The 23,108-nt window shown below is 41.7% G+C and overlaps 1 protein-coding gene across 3 annotated transcripts in view; it reads left to right on the plus strand.

Moving 5' to 3' along the window:
• Positions 1 to 12,236: 12,236 nt before the first annotated feature.
• paxip1 (PAX interacting (with transcription-activation domain) protein 1) overlaps positions 12,237 to 23,108 on the plus strand; it is a 96,965-nt gene continuing 86,093 nt past the window's right edge. For all 3 annotated transcript variants that reach the window (XR_015088325.1, XM_086042751.1, XM_086042752.1), the window contains exons 1-5: positions 12,237 to 12,455; positions 13,198 to 13,332; positions 16,673 to 16,716; positions 16,841 to 16,904; positions 18,766 to 18,876. Coding sequence is in view for 2 of the 3 variants with exons in the window: in XM_086042751.1 (XP_085898877.1) it covers positions 12,375 to 12,455; positions 13,198 to 13,332; positions 16,673 to 16,716; positions 16,841 to 16,904; positions 18,766 to 18,876 (435 nt within the window). In the remaining variant the exon portion in view is untranslated. The remainder of the gene's footprint in view (positions 12,456 to 13,197; positions 13,333 to 16,672; positions 16,717 to 16,840; positions 16,905 to 18,765; positions 18,877 to 23,108) is intronic.

Below are 23,108 nucleotides of genomic sequence, written 5' to 3' on the forward strand. Positions count from 1 at the left end.
TAGAAGGCCTGGTAAATTAATCAATAATTTATTATTGTATAGTGCAATATTTCAAAGATGGCTCGCTACCGCCCCCTAGAAAATGTTTAAAAAATGGCCCCAGTTGCACGCTTCACCAACATGTACAAAGATTTGCGAGTATATAAAACAGAAAGAGACCTACAAAAAAGCCTCTTGGTGCCATATAATATACCTAAGAGGAAGTCCGCCATTTTGAATTTACTTTAAAGTTTTGACTGACCTTGACTACAAAAGCTGCTGTAACTTTATCCACGTGATAATTTCGATAATTCAATACCGATGTGCAAGCATCCCTACGTGCCAGTACCCCAACGTTGCCAGGGCTGCGAGGCCCTTTATAGCTGCTGGCAGCTCTAGTATTGTCTTTGTTTTCCAGTTAGGTGAGCACTGATGTGGAATATCCTTATTGACATTAGTATTGTAATATACATCACGCACTTGTTAAAATGTGTAAAATTATGTTGCTATGAAAATCGCTGCTAATGCTTAGCACTATGCTAAGCAGTCTCTTTGTTTTATATATTGTATGTACTTTATACATTGTTGGGCTTCAAGAAAGGAGAATTTCATTGATTGTTTTGTTCAGGACATGTTTATCCAATATATGATATACTGTGTTTCAAGACCACGATTTATGTTAGTGGTCTTGTGAGGGAGCTCAGGCGAGAGTGGAGAAGCTGTCGAGGAGTACTGTGGCTCGTGCTCGTGTTCCCCGCCTTCGCCTCATATTGTCTTTGTTTTCCTCTTAGCATGGTGGACTTGTGCTGCTGCAGACTGAGGTCTTGAGGGGATAGCCGCTGGATCTTCAGCTTTCTGTTTGCTCACTCCAGGCAACCACTCAAATCCACACATACACAAATATTCTTTTGCACACATACATAAGAGCTCTGGACAGTATTTTTGTTTTGGCTGGCCAGTCTTCATTTTACTTTGGACGTTGAGGACATTGAGGAATTATTCCTCCCTATTATTATTTTCTTTTACGCACGAAGACTGTGTCGGCATTTTTTTTTATTTTCATTGATTGTTGGTGTTGAGGGTTCAAATTATTTACAAATTATTTGTTATTAAAGAGGTGAGGTAAAATTGCATTTCTGTCCATTTATGCTTTGAGAAAATAAATTGGACCGATAGTAAACTGCTATCAGGACTCTATACTTCTAATTGTTGGTTACAAAAGTATTTCACTAGAGTGTATGAGAGCATTTCACTTGTATGTATGAAAGCATTTCACTATGGTGTATGAGCGCATTTCATTAGTGTTCATGAGCAACATAAATTTCACTAGTGTGTATGAAAACATTTCAGTAGTTAGTAGTGTTGTTCCGATACTGATACTGGCATGGTACCGCTTAACATGCTGGTATCGGAATCGGCGAGTACGAACAAATGAAGCGCCGATGCTGGTTATTGATACTGGTATCATTATTTGAATGCAGGGCGCATATTTGCGAGCCGCACACCGGAGGGAAACAGAAGAGCCTTATCCAAATGCACATGCATGTTAATATCTAGCCCATGTCGCAATCTCACTAGCACGAAGAGCTATTGAAATAGGGTGTTTACTCAAAACACGTATTCTGTGTGTGTATATGTTACAACATAGGGCTGAGTAATTAATCGAAATTCAACTACATTTTCGATTATTACACTTCATGATTACAAAATTGGCATAATCGTAAAAAATTTATTATAATACTAATTTTGAGTTGTTTTGAGGCATGCGCTCACGAGTTACTCCGCCGCGCCGCCTTCTCCAAGCTAGCTAGCTAGCGAGCTAGCCAGCCATCCAGCCCGTACCCCGCACCCGGCAAGTCGCACTGTATACGCTCCTGCTCAACGTTTTAACAGAGTAACAGACCTAAAAATGGCACACGAACCGCCACAGGAACGACTTGAAAACAAGCAAGGCAAGTCGAAATTGCTTATTTGCTTATATTTCGGGTTAGCCGTGGAAGACGGCGAGCAAAGACGTATAAAGTGCAAATTGTCACCCACCGGCAATGCGACAAATCTATTCAACCATCGTCTGGTTTACAATGATGTTATGATACACCAAAGCAAGAAAACACCGAGTCAGATTTGGCGTCGTGCACAACGTTGAAACACTGTGTGCAGGAGCTATAAAGTCGGCGATATGTAACTACTTCAACATAGAAACTCCAGCTAGAGCGAATGTTGCAAGAGGCGGAAGCAAAGTGGCCAGGTTCAATACGTTAAACCTGATGCAACATTTGAGAACGAAACATGTGAATGAGCACCAAGAGATTGCGGCGGCGGCAGCACCGAGCATTAACAAAGGGAATTGACCGCAACAACAAACCCTGCTCAATTTACATTGAATGCAGCGCCTTGTATCTTGCTCATTCACGACACTGGTGTGTTGTGACTGTTTAGTATTAGCCATCGCTATTGGCCCAGAGCAGACGCTCATAACCAATGGCGGGGCTGCTTTTTCATGTTGAGAGAAAACAAAACAGTGAGGTACAGGAGAAATAATGTCAACAGAGATATGGAACTACTGTACTTCAACATAGAAACTCCAGCGAGTACAACAGCTAGGTGCAAAATTTGCAGTGCGAAGGTTGCAAGAGGTGGAACTAAAGTGACCAGGTTCAATACGTCAAACCTGATAAAACATTTGAGGACGAAACATGTGAACAAGAGCTTGCGGCGGCAGCGAGCATGAACAAGGGGAATGAACCGCAACAACAAACCCTGCTCAATTTTGGATTTTGGAGTTGAACTTGTTGGATTTTTCTACTGCTTGTTTTTGGCTTTGAAGGTGGATTTGGGAGCGGAAGTTGTTGTGATGGGTCATTAGCGTTTGTAATTAATCCGACACAATCTCTCTCAAAGATGATCTCAAAGACCTCATGTATATTATCCATCCATTATCTATACCGCTTATCCTCACAAGGGTCGCGGGGCAGGCTGGAGCCTATCCCAGCTGTCTTCGGGTAGTAGGCGGGGGACACCCCGAATTGGTTGCCAGCCAATCGCAGGGCCTCGTGTATATTATTTCTTATTTTTTCCTGTTTCACAAAGGTTTTTAAGTCTGACCAAGCCATGATAGCAATGGATTTACATCCAAGTGAGTATGCAGTTCTTTAGAATTACAAGAAAAAAAATGCTCATATATATCTTTTTTTTTTTTTTTTTCCAAAGTCTGGTATTGGTACAGTATCGGCATCAGCCGATACCGCACAGCTGGGTATTGGAATCGGTATCGGGGCCAAAAAATGGCATCGGAACAACACTAGTAGTAAGTGTGAGAGGTATTCCTGAATTATGTCCCTAACGGCCCCTCATACCAATCCCAGCTGGCTTCGGGCAGTAGGCGGGGTACACCCTGAATTGGTTGCCAGCCAATCGCAGGGCAGTGTTTCAACTAGTGCTGCCAAATTTACCGGTCGCGTCAAAATATTTGACGCATGTGCAGAATGACCGCCGATGCATAATCCCACTCAGAAGCGCACAGTGAGCAGCAGAGTGGACGCGTGAGTATAAGAAGCATTTCGAAAGAAGAGGGCAGCTTTAAATCTCAGAAATGTGAATAAATTGCTTTGCCTCAGCGACTGAGGATGAGTAGAGAAGAGGGCTGTCTTGTTTTGTGTTAATAAAGTCAGTTTAAAGGAGGAACACACGACGTACTGATACCACCTACAGCATTGCACAGCCTAGCATTATGAGCCAATCACATTCGTGTGCACTTCAGGGACCACTCGGAAAGAGGGCTGCCAAGATTAATCGACTAATCACGATGTTGACGATCAAAATCGTCGACAATTACAATTAATTGTTTTTTATTTCAATTAATTAATTTGTTTATTTATATATTTATTTATGGCGGCACGGTGGTCGACTGGTTAGCACGTCCGCCTCACAGTTCAGAGGTCGTGGGTTCGATCCCGGCTCCGGCCTCCCTGTGTGGAGTTTGCATGTTCTCCCCGTGCCTGCGTGGGTTTTCTCCGGGCACTCCGGTTTCCTCCCACATTCCAAAAACATGCATGGTAAGTTGATTGGAGACTCTAAATTGGCCCTAGGTGTGATTGTGAGTGCGGATGTTTGTCTCTGTGTGCCCTGCAATTGGCTGGCAACCAGTTCAGGGTGTCCCCCGCCTACTGCCCAAAGACAGCTGGGATAGGCTCCAGCACGCCCCGCGACCCTTGTGAGGAGAAGCGGTACATATAATGGATGGATGGATATATTTATTTATTTGGCACATTCTTTTTCACTCGAGACTGCCACGTCTCGCTCTTCTCCCGCTAGCTGTTTTCCTATCTGCAACGCACATGCGGGAGATATGTGATGTAAACAGAAGCATTGTGGGTAAAGTAGTGTAAGTCTTACACTTTAGAGCTAATTCGTGTAGGAACAGAGTCCGAAAGTTACGGCGCATTTCGCCACACATACTCAATACAATGAAAACCTGCCTTTCATGGCAGCATGATGGAGATGCCTGATCATTTAAAAAAAGGAAGCAAGTTATGGCTTATGCCTGATTTCATATCTGACATAGGCACAATTGTGTCTAGAAGCTATCTGCAGTTAGCATACACACGTTGCGGTGTGTGTTTGATGTAACGCTGTAACACAATGTCCTATTTGGTACGCTAACACGTCGTAGCATCTTCTATGGATTAAGCAGCCATTATTCAGTAAACTCGCGTTGATTAACAATCAAAACTGTGTGTTTATGCCCGTGGTGGACATCGAAGCAGGACGCGCACGCTTGCTCTCTCTCTCTTTCTCTCTTACTCGCGAATTGAGTGATGCATTCAGGAACTGGGAAATATCAGTACTCAACACAAAAACGACATATGTGCCACTCATCGGCATCACATAACAATAAAACCCATAATTAAGTTTGTTGCAATATACTACGTTATAGTGCAAGAAAAAAAAGGGTTTTTTTGTTACAGGTGCATACCACATTTTGATTGTGTAATGTGTAGATCAATTTCCATCCATCCATTATCCAATCCGCTTATCCTCACAAGGGTCACGGAGAGTGCTGGAGCCTATCCCAGCTGTCTTCGGGCAGTAGGCGGGGGACACCCCCCGAATTGGTTGCCAGCCAATCACTGGGCACACAAAGACAAACAAATATCCACACTCACAATCACACCTAGGGGCAATTTAGAGCACCCAATCAACTTACCATGCATGTTTTTGGAATGTGGGAGGAAACCGGAGAACCGCAGAAAGTTTAAATTAACACAAAATTAAAAACTGATACAAGTGTTTATTTTAGTTTTCTTCAGCACAGAGCATTTTCCCAATTTACTTCTCTGATTTCACTACCTTCTGTTAAAAAAAAAAAAAAGGTCTTGGTACCAAAGAAGAGTGAAATATGTATACAAGTACTTCTTTTTTTATTCATAGATAATTTCACTGTATTACTGCAACTCTGCATAGTGTATAATTTTGGTTCAATTTTAAAATGGACTAAAGATTTACAGCTAAACATTTTAAGGCCAGAGTTTCACCATCAATTTAAGTCGCTCCCTTGTTTATAAACATGTCGGGAATGATGGCTTAGGTTGCAAAGTTTAATACAAAGTTGAATGTACTATTGACTAAATTGTCTTCATGATTAGTTTGTACATAAAGAATTCAAGCTGTAAGCGAATGATGCTTATTATAAGAGCAGCAGCTTGCTGCTGCGATTTGCTGCGATTTATATATCATCCGATTATTCGACTAATCGCGACTACTGTTAGTGATTAGTCTACTAGCAAAATAATCGTTTGTGGCAGCCCTACTCTGAAAACATAAACTCTAAGAATATTACAAGGGCCTCATATAAATGTGTACATTACACACACATACGCACGCACACTCGCACACTTTATTTGCACACATTTGAAATATTTCTGTCACTGTTCTGAGGCCCTTTTGCGTTTTTGTAGTGAATAAAAATACTGTCTACTACAGAAAGAATGTTTATCATTTTAATTTAAAAATTTTAAATTTTCATCTCATGAGGATTTGTTGTCTGTAATAAAAAAATACATTACATATGAACAGTATGTTGAATGTATATTCTAAATTGGTTGCCAGCCAATCGCAGGGCACACGAAGACAAACATCCGCACTCACAACATCCGCACTCACAATCACACCTAGGGGCAATTTAGAGAGTCCAATCAACTTACCATGCATGTTTTTTGAATGTGGGAGGAAACCGGAGTACCCGGAGAAAACCCACGCAGGCACGGGGAGAACATGCAAACCCCACACAGGGAGGCCAGAGCCAGGATCGAACCCACGACCTCTGAATTGTGAGGCGGACGTGCTAACCCGTCGACCACCGTGCCACCCGGTTGATATCCACTTTAACGTTTTTTTCACTCAAAAATTCGAAGGAGATTTTTTTGAGTCAATTTTACTTGCATTGCATAAATTTGTTAAAAAAAAGTCTCACAAGGGTTGAGGAACTAACAATCATAAGTCACTAAATGGCCTGGCCGAGGCATACCTCTCTGAGCTTTTCCACTCCTACGCACCTTCCCGCAGCCTCAGGTCTGCAGACCAGGCGCTGCTCGAGGTGCCGAGGACTAAGCGGAGCCTCAGAAGGCACCGCACCTTTTCGGCTGCTGGTCCTTCCCTTTCGAACAGGGGTGCGCAATTCCAGCCCTCGAGGGCCGGTATCCTGCTGGTTTTCCAACTCTCCCTGCTGGAACACACCTGATTCAAATGACCATATAATCAGCAAGGTCTGCAGAAGCTGGATAACGATCCTGATTATTTGAATCAGGTGGGTTGTACCAGGGTGACATAGAAAACATGTAGGATACCGGCCCTCGAGGGCCAGAATTGCCCACCCCTGCTTTGGAATGACCTCCCATTGGATGTTAGCCCCCTCTCTGTCCACTTTTAAAACCTGGTTGAAGACACATATTTTATTCTCTGGCTTTTGATCTGACCTGAAATTTTCGTCTCTTTTCCGGTGTCTATTGCATATAGTGTTTTATGTTCATTTATTAATTCCATTTTGTTGTATCGTTGTAAAGTGCTTTGTTACAGCTCTAGCTGTATTGTATTGTATTTTTGGTGGCGGCACGGTAGTCGACTGGTTAGCACATCTGCCTCACAGTTCAGAGGTCGTGGGATTGATCCCTGCTTTGGCCTCTTTGTATGGAGTTTGCATGTTCTCCCTGTGCCTGTGTGGGTTTTCTCCAGGTACTCTGGTTTGTTTACAACTGTTTAAGTGTCAACTAAGATAGCATTTACCTGCCAACACAACCACCGTCGCTCACCAGACTGACTGGAGATGTGTCAAGGTTTTTGACCAAGGACGTGTGCTCCTCCTCTTGTCCGCTTGAAGCAAAGTTAAGTCACTTCCTCCTGCATACAAACACGGTGAACACACGTGAGACAAGCGCCTCGTCGTCGGTTTGAAGTAGTGTATTGGCAAGACAGGCTGGGCTTGTTTCTGTCAGTCATCAGTGAAATGGGCATCCGTCGGTACTTGACCCCGTTAGGGACTGAAGGATTTGTCCAATATTAGAATCAGGCTGATAATTACTGACTCTAGATAGATGGCTTTATATTTGCCAATATGTTAGCCATATGTTGATCAGATGGTAATTGCATTACACATTTATGGTCATCACACACAAACAGCTAAATGTCCTTACACATACTGTAAGCAGTTGTAAAACAATCAAAGAAAGAAAACGACTTGTGTCTTGTGTAACACACTCACTAACTGGCCTTCACATAAGTGCACGCATACAGCTTTGTCTAGTGGAATGGAATGTGGCTTTGAGGGATATCTGACAGAGGTAGAAGTCCTTGCGACCAAGGATGTCTCCAAGCAAGAGGACCTGGTCCTTGAAGTGATTAACCATACATGGAGAAGATCAGAACCAACGTTTTTTGATTAGACTTATCTGACAGGACAACACTATGTATGTGAGGGTTGCATCTTTGACAGCGCCCTTTTCTCACTTCACATCCACGGGTGTGTAAGTGTTCATGAGGTAAGGAAAGAAGCCCAGATCTGACATTGTCTGATTCCTGCATTTCAGAGATTGAAAGAAATAGACGAGCAAACAACTTGTGTAAGTCTTGATTTGTATTGGATGCCTTCTTGAAAAATTTAACGAACATGCATTGGAAACAATTTTTTTTTGTGAACTAATAATTGAGCTTACATCCCAAGAGAGTGACCTGCTGAAATTTCCAACAGGACGATTACAGGGACGGCTGAAAACCCACTTCCATCCTTTCTTCCGTCCGTCCTTCATAAAAAGAAAAAATAAAAAAAAACCTTCTTGTTCTCCATCCCTAAAAAGGGCGGCCCATTCCGAACCTGTGACGGAAAGCCCATCTCTGCTATTTGAATTGCTTTGTTATGGTAATAAGGGAAAAAAGTGAGAGATGTCTATTAGAGCAAGGCTGTTCATCTCTGAAGAAGTAAGCAAAAAGAGTTGACACATCACCAGCCAGTCTGGTGAACAATGGTGGTTGTGTTGGCAGCTAAATGCTATCTTAGTAGACACTTAAACAGTTGTAAACAATTCAATCCACTCACAATACTCCCAGCCGGTAAATGGATTTGAATATGAAATTAGCCAGCTAAGGAGCTTTAAATAATGAAAAATTTTGAATTATTTCCATTTTTAGTTAAAATATTTTTTTCTTTTTTTTTTTTACAAATCGTACTATTTGTCAGTCAACACATGCTTTATTTTTACAAATGTACTTATTTTAAAGTGTTGAATTTAGCTTGCTGTTTTGATAATGCAATGTTCATTGCACATCAAACGTGCTACTTTTTAGTTTCCTGAAAATTGGTTTTGGAAATGCCAGGTTTACGCCCAACGCCAGTGATATGCAACATCTTACATTTGGATTACAGTGTGTTCCTCTTACTGCTTAACAGTCGTAATTCCATCACTTAAAATCAGCCTTTTCTTTAATAAAACATTTTCTTATAAAGATAAAATATTTATATTGTGGATGATGTTGTATACAGTACTGTATATTAAAAGTACACATTCAAGAATAATGTACTGTACATAACAGTTTTGCAAAATATTTCACCCCAACTTTAAATGTTTCTGAACAACCAGATGACAAAACATATCCTGTCTGAGGTATAAAATTGCTCACATATATACTGTAAATGTGAAACAAATCCACAACAAAATCTCCATAGGTGCACATCAACAAAAAATATGTTTAAAAAATAAAAAATAAAAAGTTTCTAATATACTATATAACCTTATTATTATTTTTTTTTTATCATTAGTCTGCAAACGGTTTATATCATTAGTTTCATTTTGAGGCTGAGGACCTTTACTTCATCAAACGTTTTTGGTATACTTGGTGTTCTCTTGAGTGTTTTGCGGTTTTGGGATACAAGCAGATGAGGGAAAATATTAATGCCATCATCAGAATTCATGCCTTGGTTTATATGCAAACCCAGTGAGTGCTTAGACACCCCCAATCACAAGACGCTTCTGATGCATCCTCCTCAACCTGCTGGATTACAAGCACCTTCATGGTATGGTCTGAATGGTCCTCACGTTCATCCTGCATGTTAAAAAGAAGCAAATGCCTTGTGATTTTCTTTTGTTTTAGTCTGATGTGAAGGTGGTGTTCCAATATGTTTCAGCTCATCTTGTCAGTCAGTTGTTTCAGCAATTCCATGAAAGTAGTTGGCCCCATTGAAAATGGTCAACATTTCATAATTGTTGCATCTACATTTTCCATGCTGTTACAGAGCAGAAAGGTTAGGGGAACGGGGTTTGATCCCGAATGTTTGCCGTCAATGTTATACATTAATGGCTACATTATGCCGCCGTCCCTGTGTGACCTATATCTTTGCTGCTGTAACAATGAAAATTTCCCCACTGTGGGATCAATAAAGGCATTCTTATCTTATCTTATCTTAACAACATACCTGGCAAAACTAGAAAAGCTCTTCTTGCCTTTCCCCGAGGTAGTCACTGAAGCAACAGACTGATGGCATCCGTTTTTTCTCAATGCTTAGTGACTGTGGGATTGATATTATAAAAACACTTACAGTGGATGTCAGGGATTTTCATGTGACATGTTACTTTTTAAAATCTTAAATGGGAAGTCAACCCAAACATGTTATATGCGCCTTCACTAGTCTAAACACACCATTCTGATTAATATTACGTTTGTGGAATATGAGTTGAGCAGCACAATCCTTTTTTTACCCTTGTTTTTATCCTTCTCAGGAGGCGTTTTCTCACTTTCTGTCGACTGAAAATGACATCACAGTTGCTCAGGGCTCAGGTAATGACCAATCACGGCTCACCTGTTTTCTAAAACTGAGCCATGATTGGTCGTTACCTGAGCCCTGAGCAACTGTGATGTCATTTTCAGTCGACAACAAGTGGCAAAATGGTTGCCCCCTGAGATGGACAAAAACTCAAATTTCGCAAACGCAATATCAAGCAAAATGTCGAGTTTAAACTGGCTGCATAGAACACTTTCTTGTAAAGAAAATATTTGGGTTGACTTCTACTTTAAGATTTCATCTAATACTGTTAAAACTATTATGCATGCCAAAGCAGTTGTATAAAGAAGTATCTCACTTTTAATTCACTTAAATCAAAATAATATGTTGAAAAAAAACCACATACCCGATTAATAGTGTCCAAATTATGAGGCATCTTTGAACCATCAGCTCTCCCACTTAGCAAAAACTCTTGCTAAATGAAGTCATTGTCATGAAGATTTCATGATGTCATCAAGTCAAGTCCTCAGTTCAAAACTAAAATTGATGGAAGGAACCTTCAAAGTGAATGGCAATCTATTTCCACCATAATATATTACAATGAGTGGGATGAGTGGGATTCTGTTTCAATGTATTGCACACAGTGCTGTTATGGGATAAATAATCGAGAGGGGTCTGACTGCAGACTGCGGACCGCGGTACGGATCACCCCCTGCGCCCCCGGAACGGAACGCCCCCTTGACACGGCCTTGTCGTAGGGGTGCTCATTCCGTCGATCGCAAAGGCATCGTGGGTAGATCACCAGCCTATCATCCGTCCCCACTAATTTATTGCTACATTCACACTAACTGCGTTGGGAGCGTTTCTGGCAGTGCGTTTCAATTGTAGTCAATGTAGTTCGCGCGGACGCGCGCCGTTTCATGTGGCCGCCGTTCGGGGTGGCGCGAATGATGCATTTGAAGCGGTGGGACGCGGAGCGAAGCACCGGAAATCCGCCCATTCGCTCCACGAGGCGCGTATAAACAAGTCAACTTTTTTGCCATTCCGCCTTGCGGCAGCCAGTCGGCATCGGGTATACTGCGTCCCACAAAGCCACACAGCGTGGGTATGGTTTTTGGGCGGGTGTGACTGTGTGCTGGACTGTGAGAGGCAGGGGTATGCTGTCAATCAAACAGCCGGGCGCACATGCAGGCAATAGTTGGTTTTAAAGATACGCATACCGAAAACAAGCATTTTAGCGATGCGTTCCATACATTTGTGATGAATTAATGAAAACGGAGGACTCTAAGGAAAGTAAGAAGACTGCAAAGAAAATGAAATGCACTTACAACAAGGTCTGGGAACTCATTGTCTGTGGGTAAAGCCAGTGAAAGACAAGTCAGATGCTGCTGTTGCTGTTATGGAGAAAACTGAAAGACTTGAGTTGTGGTGGACATAACCTTCCATCAGTGCTTTCCTTGCTTCTGAAAGTGCATAGTGCTGTTATGGTGGACACGTTTGTTTACAACTGAATGGATTGTAGTTAGAGTATTGTTATCTCCTGACTATTTTTGATATACTTCTTGTTTTATTTTCGTTTTATGCTGTGGCTGTTTAATTTGAAAATAATTTGAATTGCAGTAGTTATAGTAGCCTGTCTTTGTTTGGATTGTCTTTTTTACTGTAATAAATTGAATTGTCTTTTTTACTGTAATAAATTGTCCAAATTTACAAAGACTACAAATAATCTCGGCTCACCTCGCTGGGGGCGAAAGGGTTACTGTAAAATGAGACAAAACATTAACCCGAATAATATAGGGGTGCCGGGTAGTCTTAAGAAAAACACTCGTGATCTCAAGAGCCACTAAATGTTTTTTACTGCTCAAAGTGATGTCATATATTCTTTCTTTTCTGGACTGAATTGATGTGCTGAAAATAATCCCAAAAAGACATTAAGACTTCATCCCTTTGTTTAAAACACCCCTCCTCATGTTAGAATGATGTAGTCCGTGGCGCGCTCAGCGATTTGGCGCTAGAGAAGCCCGGGTATAGTGTAAGCCCCCAGCAGCAGCAGCAGAAACGTATCGTTTTTTAACGTATTAGTTTGGGCTGGTATCAATGTTTCATCATATGACCTTAATGGACAGTCATGTCTGAAGAGGAAAGTAAGGTTGTTGATGAACTTTTTAAAGATGTCAAATTCTACGTGGTTGGGGACATTGACCCAAAGGTGAGGCTGTCTGGATGTTAGCTTCTTTTAGCTAGCGTGATAGCATGCTAACTTGTTAGCACAATTGAATCTCAATAGGTTTTGTTGCACAAGCTAACTTGCTGGCTAACAGGCTGTCAAGCTACGCTCTAAATGGCGCGCTTGGTCTAGCGAACATTTGATTCAATGGCGACGCCGAAACTCGTTCAACCATAGCATATCCGGTAAAGTTATGTGCTCGCTAAGAACGGATCACGTGAAGAACTTTGCTGTTAGTAACGCTTTATTTACTCAGATCTCAAGTGTACTGACTCGTGAGTTTCCCATCTCGCGGTGTAACAGTGTATGTTAGATCGCTCTCTTTTACATTTACAGTAATGTAGAGTGAATCGTATGTAGCCACGTCTAAGTATCAAGGCGAGAATAAGTTTGACATGCGAACAGTGTTCATTTGCCTCAACCTGTGACTGGCAACATTTTACTCAATCCAGCATCCACGATGTTCTACTTCCTGCCAAATAGTGAACCGTTTTGTCGCTTCATGACATAATTGTTTTATTCTTCAAGTCAATTGTGGAAAAATTATACAATGCAAAGTTTTGTTGGGAATAATGATGACACGGGACGTCTTGTGGGTACGACTTAAACTGAAATTGCGAATGCAATACAGTATTTTATAAGCAAACCACAATGAGACTGGGTGAATTGCTGTTTTTGGCCGGCCTTGTAAATGCAGTCACAGTTTGCACTCCCGATGTTTTAGGTGGTGCAGCTGCTGAAAGATGGAAAAGGCAAAGAGGTCTCCTACAATGCTCTGGCCACTCATATTATTGCAGAGGACGGGGACAACCCAGAGGTGGGGGAATCTCGTGAGGTGTTTGATCTGCCCGTGGTCAAGGTAAGAAGTCTCATCCAGTGGGGCGGTTAATGCACATAAAAGTGCATACTTGTAAAAACACATTGTTTTGGTTATCCTAAAGTATTTTCTTTGCTGGAGGGGCAAATCTAATAAAAAATAAATAAATAAATTGTTGTCACATATATGATCCACCGTGAACATCCTCCCCGTCCTCGTCACTGATGTAACATCATGAACATCATGCACCATAATCTCCACTGCACCCCACACATAGCTATTTTGTGGATGGATCTTGTGATATTTAATAATATATTTTTATTTATTATTATTGTTAATATTATTTATTATTATTATTTATTTGTATTTTCTGAAAAACAAAACAAAAAATAAAGCAGAGCCGCTCTTCACCTTGCTACAGAGGAAGTCTTGTTTTAGAATAGGTTCACACTGCAGGCAAATGCGACCAAGGTCAGATTTTTTTTTTTGTCAATATGCGACTTTTATCAGATTTTTTAATGACATTCTGAACGGCTCAATTCCGATTTTTTTTTTCAAATCCGACCTGGGTCGCTTTCATATGTGGTCCTAGATCAGATACGTATACGATTTTTTGCACCGCGCCCGTGGTCTGAATGGCCAGGTCGCATATATCCGACCTTGACGTCATCCGGAGCTCAAAATGAGCTCCTCGCGGGCGGAGGGAAAATGCTGGCAGCACAGGGATGGAATCTGCAAAGTTGTTTTGAGTAACAGTATTGACTTGATATTTTACTTTAATTTAATCCCACGTGAAACATAAAGCATAAAGTGGACATTTATGCTGATAATAGTAATTTATCCATGCTTCAGATCGATTCATTTTTCACGCACGGTTTTACTTTTACTTCCGTAAACAATACGTTGTGAATAGGGTTGGGCACGATAACCGGGAATCGAGTGGAACCGGGACAGTAATTCCGTTTCTCCCGGAACAGTTCAGATTTTAGAATGTATGTGCTAAGTTTCGATTCCTAGTTAGCCGTGCCGAAGAAGCATGAACGAAGTATGACCGATTTTATAAAAAAAAGTGTGCTCATGGCGTGCAGCCCCGTGCTCCTGCCACCAAGGCAGCCTCGCAATAACATGGTAGCTTGCCCCCACTCGAGCTGCCGTGCTCCTCTCGGTCAGCCCCTCAGCTTGCTTCGTGCCCGCCGGCAAGTGTGGTGGCGACGACAACTCGGGCGTGCGCCGGGCTCTTCCCACAGATCTCCACCGCTGTGACGGCCGCTGGGACACCGCGGTGGCAGCAGTCGCCCTTCGTGGGGTTGGTGATCCTGCCAGGGATCCGGCTGGCTCATTCGGCCAACACCTAGCCAGAGAACTGATGCGATACGGCTCTGGACCCCAAGCCAGAATCGTCTAGTACGCCTAATGCCAACATTGAGCCAACAAGTTCAACACACAAATGCACATATTCAGATAACATTTAGCTTATTGTATACACAGCTGCAGCCTATACTTTAGGGATGTAACAATTGACTCATGCCTTGATTCGATTTTCGATTTTCAGTTCCCGATTTTCGATTAGATTTTTTTTTTTAAATCACTACCATGCTTGTCTTTGTGCGCTAGTGTGGTGCTGCAGCCATTCATAACTGCAATATGTGATGATGTTTGGCGCAAGCGTGTTAACTAGGGCTGCCACAAACTATTATTTTGCTAATTGACTAATTAACAGTAGTGCTGAGTTGCACTATCACTATGAAACTTCCTATAATTACAACAAAATACTTTACTCATACTAAACATTTCACTTTTTTCGGCACTAGAGGAGAGTGAAATCAAACGAATAAAATTAAGGAAAAGCACAGATAAAACTAAGCTAATCACTTTAATTGGTTTTTATTGAACCTTAATCCAAAACGTTTTGTTTTGCTTCCCCAAAAAGCATAACTTAATCTACACATTCAAAATTTGGTATGCACCTGGAATGGGAAAAAGATAGCAATTTTTTGCAATCTAAATTATTACATTCTAACCAGTCAATGTTGTCTTTTATTGTTAGGTGTTGCCATGAATGGTTTGTGGAAAACAGGTCATGTTGTGTTAAGTTGGAGTGCTGAGATTTCCGATTCCTAAACGCAACACTCGGTGCGTAGTCACAGCGACTGTCAGGCAGCACGTACTATTGCTGCTCAATGTTTGCTGACTAATGCCGCCATAATCCGGAGAATACGCTACCATGTGTTAGCGTACCACAACAGGACATGCACGGTAGCCTGTGTGTGCTAATTAAAGCTAGCTTTCAGAAATGACTGTCCCAATGTGAGAAATGAAATTGGGCATTGATTGCTAACATTAGCGATAACTCGGGAGCCTTGATGTCATTACCTACAATGCTTCTGTTTACATCGCTGATGACCCGGATTACCACTACTGTGCATGTGTGATAAATAGAAAAGCATGGCCGTGAGATACGAGGCTTTTTCGAGAGAAAAACACAACGGCAAATAATTAGATATATAAATAAACGACGCGTCCGCTATTAAAATTAACTCTCGACGATTTTGATCGTTGAAGTTGTCGTGTTAGTAATTTAATCTTGGCACTTCTAGTGTAAAAAAAATTACCCAATGTGAGTATGCAGTTTGTTTACAGCAGAGACGTGAGCGAGCCGTTATGGTTCACAACGCGTTGTGAATTTCTTTTTTTTTTTTTTTACATCGATGCATATTTTAAGCATTTATATCGATATAAAATCAATTTTCGATAAATCTTTCCATCCCTAATATACATACATACTGTACATATACGCATACAGCATATGGTTACAGACGCTGCTTAGATTAGATATACTTTCCTTGGTTGCCCTTGAAATGCAGCGTTGTTTGTCATATAATTTCTTTCTAAAGAAAGATATTAGGTTAGCCCATCAATTGGTGTTCAGTATGCTTTCAGTAACAGCTGCATTATTATATTGTCTTGAACTTCTAAAAAATAAAGCTCTTGTGAAAAATAATACTAAATGATACAAAAAATATATATAAATATACTGGTTAAAAACAGCCCTTAGAGTAATTCATAGTAAAGTTCACAAAAGTTCATGAAATTAAAGGACAGAGAAGTCCATGTGATTTGTCCAAATTCAAATGATACCCAACCCAAGTCATGAGTGACTTCTCTTCATCAGCCTATATGGGTCACTTTGGCGACGTGTTCATAAAGCAGACAAGACCGAGGTCGCATTTATAATGTAATATGAACGCTTAAACAAAAAAATCAGATTTTTTTCAAAAAATCCGAATTGAGAATTAAGACCTGCGGCGTGAACCTAGCCCTAGACACAGTAATTATTTTAATGGCATGATTAACTCACTCAAGAATCACTCATGTTTTCCAGCCATCCTGGGTGATCCTCTCGGTTCGTTGTGGAGACCTTTTACCGTATCCTTCCATGATGTAGAATTTATGCAGATTATGTATTTCATGATGTGGTTGAAGAATAATTTTCTGGTAATTTTGAGGTAAAGGGATTTGAGCATTTATGTTTTCATAACCAGTAACTCAGAGTCACAGGGTTCTCTCCAGAATCAGGACAGATATTCTTTGGAGTGACAGCCTGTCTTCCTTGTGTGAGTGAATGCATATATTACTTATTTCTGAAATATGATGGATAGGGGTGTAACGGTACGCTAAATCACGGTTCGGTTTCTTGGAAACTTCGGTTCGGTACATTTGTTGTTCGAAGAAGAAATGGATCAAAACAAATGTAGAAGAAAATGGCAAGTGCGGGAGCATAGAGCCAGAAGCGCCGTCTGCCCCTAAACAAATCAGCCGTTTGGGAACATTTCGGTTTCCGATTTGAGTACGACGGCGATGGAGTGCGAGCGGTGGAGCGAACAAGTACTGTGTGTCGGCGTTGTTCGACCTCCGTGCGGTATGTTGCAGGTAACACTTCAAAAATGCTGAAACGAATTGGGTTATCTGTGTTGTGGTCGAATTTGTGTTTTGCCCACTTTTGTTGTTTCCGAGGCTAATGAATGCATCGCGCAGCTCGCTAGATGGGAGGGTGTGCGGGCGAGAGAGGAGGAGCGGAGGACGAAGGAGAGGGAGCTGTGACACTTTGTGAACTTAACGGTTGTTGTACTGTATTGGCGTCGGTTTCCACCCACAGTAGCCGGTTGGACTCATAACTTGCGTTAAGTAAACTACGTCTGACGGCGTGTTCTTGGAAGATGCTACAATGCATGTAAGACGGCATCACACCGATACAGTTACCTGGGGTAGAAAAAGGAAACACGCTCAACACCGACAACTTATCCCCGCTACTTTTAAGCAGCCTGGAGAAGTGAAAGCAAACAGAGCCAAAGATATTAGTAATTACTGAATCAATCGGCATATGCATAGCACCATTTTTGCGCCAACATGCTTTAGTCTAGGAGCGGGCTTCAAACCTTTTATTAAACATGCTGGAGCCCTGTTACAATGTTCCATCCAGGGTGCATATTAGCCAGACCGTGGTCCAGGTCATATCCAATTGCACAAGAGCCGTGGTGGAGCATGAGCTGTCCTCTGCTGCTCTTATAATGAAGTTAAAGTTACTAGTAGGCAAGTGCTACCTTCATCTGCAAACTCATTCTATCTATACAAGAAATGGTGTTTTCCTGTGTTTAATCTTTTTTACCATCATTATTATTATTTTTTTATGAACAACCCTAATGTGCAAGTTTTTAATTCTATTTTGTGCTTTTATAACAGGGAATATTTTTTGCTTTATAGCAAATTGAATTGTAGCTTGCTCTCTGTTAAAACTAAATTAAAAAAAAAAAGCAACCACTGAACCGTGACCCCCATACTGAGGTACATACCGAACCGTGACTTGTGAACTGTTATACCCCTAGTTATTATGTTAGACGTGCTACCTGCAACACAGCCGCTGATCTCCATGTAGCAATGTCGGCACACAACTTTGGGACTTATCCACGTACCTTTCCTCATAGGCGATTTTCACAGGAAAGCCGCAATGTTCCCAAACAGGAGACCGCAGTGTATGGGGGGACCTTCGAGCTGTGGCTTGTTTGTGTATTCCATAATAATGCCATTTATCCATGCATTTATGATTTATCACTGCTTCTGGCGTACTGGCTCCTCTTCTGTGCCCCCACTCTCCTACGCGTGCAACACTCAATAGCGTCCGTGTGAAAACTCGTCTACTTGTGCTAGCGCTAATAATAAAATGATCAGAAACGGTACACAAGTGAACCGAACGTGCCATACTGAAATGTATTAATACACCCACGTATACCGTTACACCCCTAATAACTGAACCTTGTGGGGTACGCTTTGGAATAAACATAGCAGAGATTGTGATAATTAGTCACGATGTCATGTATGAACACTATTACTTTTTCTTAAAAAGACAACTTGTTTTTTGTTGAAAAATAGTCTTTATTGCCATTTTGTATTTCTGCTTGACTGCTTGTCTCTCCACAGCTTCCAGATGACCTGAATGCATTGTGGGCATATATAACCTTTTATGGTGGAGAATGTCAGCTAAACCTTAACAAAAAAGTTTCTCACTTGGTCGTTAATGAACCAAAAGGGGTAAGTGGAAGCTCTGTGTCTGATCTTCACATTTTCTACATGTTTCTTTTTCATTGTATCTCAGTGAGGGAGTCCAGAATATACTTTAGAACAGTTTTACTTGAAGAGTTTAAGAGTATTCAGCTTACCTGAAATTGTGACATTTTTTCTGAAAGAATGAATGCAGTCTTAACCCATTAAGGACTAAAGCCCCTGTCTCAACAGCTCCCCAAAACCTAAGGTTGCCTTTGGAATTACCCTTGAAAACCTGAAGTTCTCCCAGAAATTCAACACTCACAAAATGATTAATGATAGCAGACAGACACACAATTCCAAAAGAATTAAAGATCTTAGACATGTGGCTTTCACACAGGCAATCGAAGATGTAAAAATAACACGTCAGATCAAGAGAAGCACTATTTTAATTTTTAAAAAAATCGAGTGAAATCAAGTGGTAATTACCAACCTCTGTTCTGTTTCAAAGACGTCACTATCATCATTGTCTACAAACCATATCATATCACGTTCGACTGGTTCCACTGGTCCCGTGCGTCGTCTACATAGCACTGCCATTACTTATCAGAGCTCCTGATGATCGACGGCGTCCGCCATTAGCCTACCTACGGCTCGAAAAAAATCCACAACATCTTCCGCGGTCTCGCAACACCGTCACGTGTATATTCTGGTGCATTAGATTGGCTAAGAGACGGAGAATTGGATAAAAAAAAGGCACCGATGTATCCGCTGTCCCGGCTTTAAAGGTAGAATGACGCAACAGCGCTCGCGGCTCTAGTAGTTGAAATGCGGTTATGCGCTCCCGTCCTTAATGGGTTGAAATGCAACATTTTCAACTGAGCTCTGTTTGTGTATGTGTGTAGTATGGCTGCCTAACTGTCGAGAGTTTTCTTGCTGTGCTTGTTTGAATTTTCACCGGTACCTTTATCCATCCATCCATTATCGATACCGCTTATCCTCACAAGGGTCGTGGGGCGTGCTGGAGCCTATCCCAGCTGTCTCCGGGCAGAAGGCAGGGGACACCCTGAATTGGTTGCCAGCCAATAACAGGGCACACTGAGACAAACATCCGCACTCACAATCACACCTAGGGGCAATTTAGAGAGTCCAATCAACTTACCATGCATGTTTTTGGAATGTGGGAGGAAACCGGAGTACCCGGAGAAAACCCACGCAGGCACGGGGAGAACATGCAAACTCCACACAGGGAGACCGGAACAGGGATCGAACCCACGACCTCTGAACTGTGAGGCGGACGTGCTATGTTAGGTTAATTGCTGATAAATTTAGACCATATTGCAGGTGTGAATGGTTGTGTCTCTTTTCTAGTTATTTGGGGTTTTATTTTCAATCAATCAATCAATCACATTCTATTTATATAGCACTTTTCATACATAAAATGCAACTCAAAGTGCTTTAAAACATTCAAAGCAAAACATAGAATTATCTTCAATCAAATTTTTTCAATCAATTTTTAAAGAAAATCACTGAATGAGGCGAATAGTATTACTCAAGCAAAAAACGGCCATGTCAATGCTTGAGTTCAATGTGGACCGATAGTCATATGTAACTTAGCTAATGGTTAAAGCTCATGCATTGGTCAAAACTGCAAGACTACACAATCGATTTTAATCACAACCACAAGCAAAGCAAGCTACAGTGATCCCTCATTTATTGTGGTTAATGGGGACCAGAACCTGGCGCGGAACCCGGTGAAAAACTGCAAAGAAGTGTCGGTCTTATTGTTATTATTATGATTATTTTATATGATATTTATTGTACAGTTTATTTTGGGGGGATTTGTGCCTCTGTTACGCTGTTGCAAACCCCCGACATGGTTCCCACACTTGTGACTTGTTACATAATCAATTTAACTTTAAAAATGCAAAATGTAGAGTAAATACCAAGCTGCAGGCTGTGAGAGGAACATGAGCTTCAACCGTGGCAGCTGGCGATCACGACGGAACGTTCGCTAAAATCTACGTTAAAGTTTGAATTTTTATCATAAAATTGACTTAACTTGAATACCATAGTGTAATTTATCCAATCCTGCACTTTAAAACGCTTGTCATCGTGAAAAGTGAAAGTAAAAACGTCCGCTTCTTCTTCTTCTTCCCTCCTTCTTCTTCTCCTGCTTTTTTCTTCTTCGTTCCCTTTCTTGCCTCATACTTCATTTAAAAATGAAGAAGCACGGCCGCCGGAGGGGATCATGCATTAACTTTATCTTTGCACAATAACATCAATAAAGTCCTTTGGATAAAATGCAAAGCGGGATTGTAGTTAAGGTAAGATGTTTTAAGACAACCTAAGACAAAACTAACAAACACTTTCACACTTTATTTGGCGATGTCTAAGTCATCCGTGCCGGCCGGCCCGGAGTGCGCTGCGCTCACGACATTCAAACACAGCTGTTGTACTGTACTATCCGATTATTACAAATCTTTATTAGAGCAAACACATCATTACACATACGGAGGAGAAAGTATCCGGCTTCACTCTGAATAAATCAACGGCACATTTGAATAGTGTACGAGACTAGTGAGAGGCTGCGATGATGCGCACCCAGTCAGCTCACATATAGTACACAGTGGGAAAAAGTAAATCCACTTGTGCCCTCGTTGGTCGAGCTCACGATGGGAACCAGTCACCGCCTTTTGAGTGCCTGTGTGTATGTACAAAGCCTCCGAGTCAACTCATATCTTTGAAACAATGCGTCTTTCTGCAATATAGCTGCCGATATGGCTGTGTTGTTTCATTTTTAATTTATGAATGCTTCTGAAAAATCCGCGATGCACCGAGGGCGCAAAAGTTAAAGCGCAAAGTACCGAGGGATCACTGTATATCAGGACAACATTCTTCTTTTTTTTTTTTTTCCCCCTGTCATGGCGACTTCACGTAGCGAACATTTGGGCTTGCCACTTCATGAAGGACAGCAAGGTGTGCTGGCCACGTCATGAGGGACAGCAAGGAAGTAATATTAAAAGAGTGTTTCGTGCTTTGCTATTGGTAGAGGCTAACAAAGATGACTGAGTTAGCGAAACTAAATGGCTTACTCTGATAATTGAAGAGAAACCGCATGTTTTTTTTCTACTTGACTCAAGGATGAAAAATGTGGGAATGTGTGATGAGTCGTGTCTGCTTGCGAAATCACTTGTTTCCAGTGTTTCCTTCAATTTTCTATGCGGCTGCGCATTCACACAAGCCTACGTATATTTTCCCAAATACACACTCTTTAGAACAGGGGTGCCCACACTTTTTCAGCCTGTGAGCTACTTATGACATGACCGAGTCAAAATGATCTACCACCTACTAAAAATGCAAAACACATTATTTATAAATATATTGAGAATTATTTTTATATGTACTGTATATGCTGGTGTACCTTGTCTGACTGCATCAACCTCTATAGCACAATACAACAAAAAATGTTTTGTAATTACCAGAGCTGGGCAGTCCGTTCCTGGGCCGGACCGGTCCGACCCTCCGGCCCTACCGGATACCCATTTTTGGGGCGGAGGGGTGGTGGGGTGACAATTTTTTTTTAAAATGGCTGGACTAAGCATGGCCGGAAATGGATTTTAGTCCGGCCCACTAATCGGCCCTCATGCGTGTGACGTGCTCGCGAGGCGGCCAAATTTCATCTCAGCCTACTCGGTGAAAGGCTTCTTTTTAGGCTTCTTTCAAAACAACTCGTATCCGGGAGTATATTCAAGCTGTGCGCAGCACTCAAGTATGGCACATCGTGCACTTTCCTACTTCCGGAAATCCGCCGTAGCAAAACTGCTGTGTAGTGGTTCGCTGGCATGCTCTTATTTTGAAGGCCGTGAAGGAGGGGGAGTGTGGAAAATAAGTAACTTGTTGAATGCTTGCAGACTTGTCGTCTGTTGGACCCAAATAATTATACAATACGACAAAACCAACCCCAGGGCTCGCAATGGAAGTTAGTAAACGCAGCTGGGTAAGTGCGTGAGTAAGTGGCGCGTTTCAAGCGTGTCCACAGCGGGTTTGAATAGTAAGTTAGCCAGCTAATTGTCTTTAAATAAACCTCTTCCGCTAGCATCTCTCCCGCGTAGGCACCATGCACGTTTTTTTTTTTTTTGGGGGGGGGGGGCCGACAATGTTTATGAATATGGCCGGGGGGTCGCGGCTGGAAGGGTACCCAGGTCAAGGATGGAGGGTCGCGGCCGGACGAGCAAAAAAGGGTCAAGTGCCCAGCTCTGGTAAATTACCTTACTCTG

This window comes from Filicampus tigris, chromosome 10 (genome assembly GCF_054856515.1).
Source record: "Filicampus tigris isolate MCC_2025a chromosome 10, RoL_Ftig_1.0, whole genome shotgun sequence".
NCBI classification, from domain to species: domain Eukaryota; kingdom Metazoa; phylum Chordata; class Actinopteri; order Syngnathiformes; family Syngnathidae; genus Filicampus; species Filicampus tigris.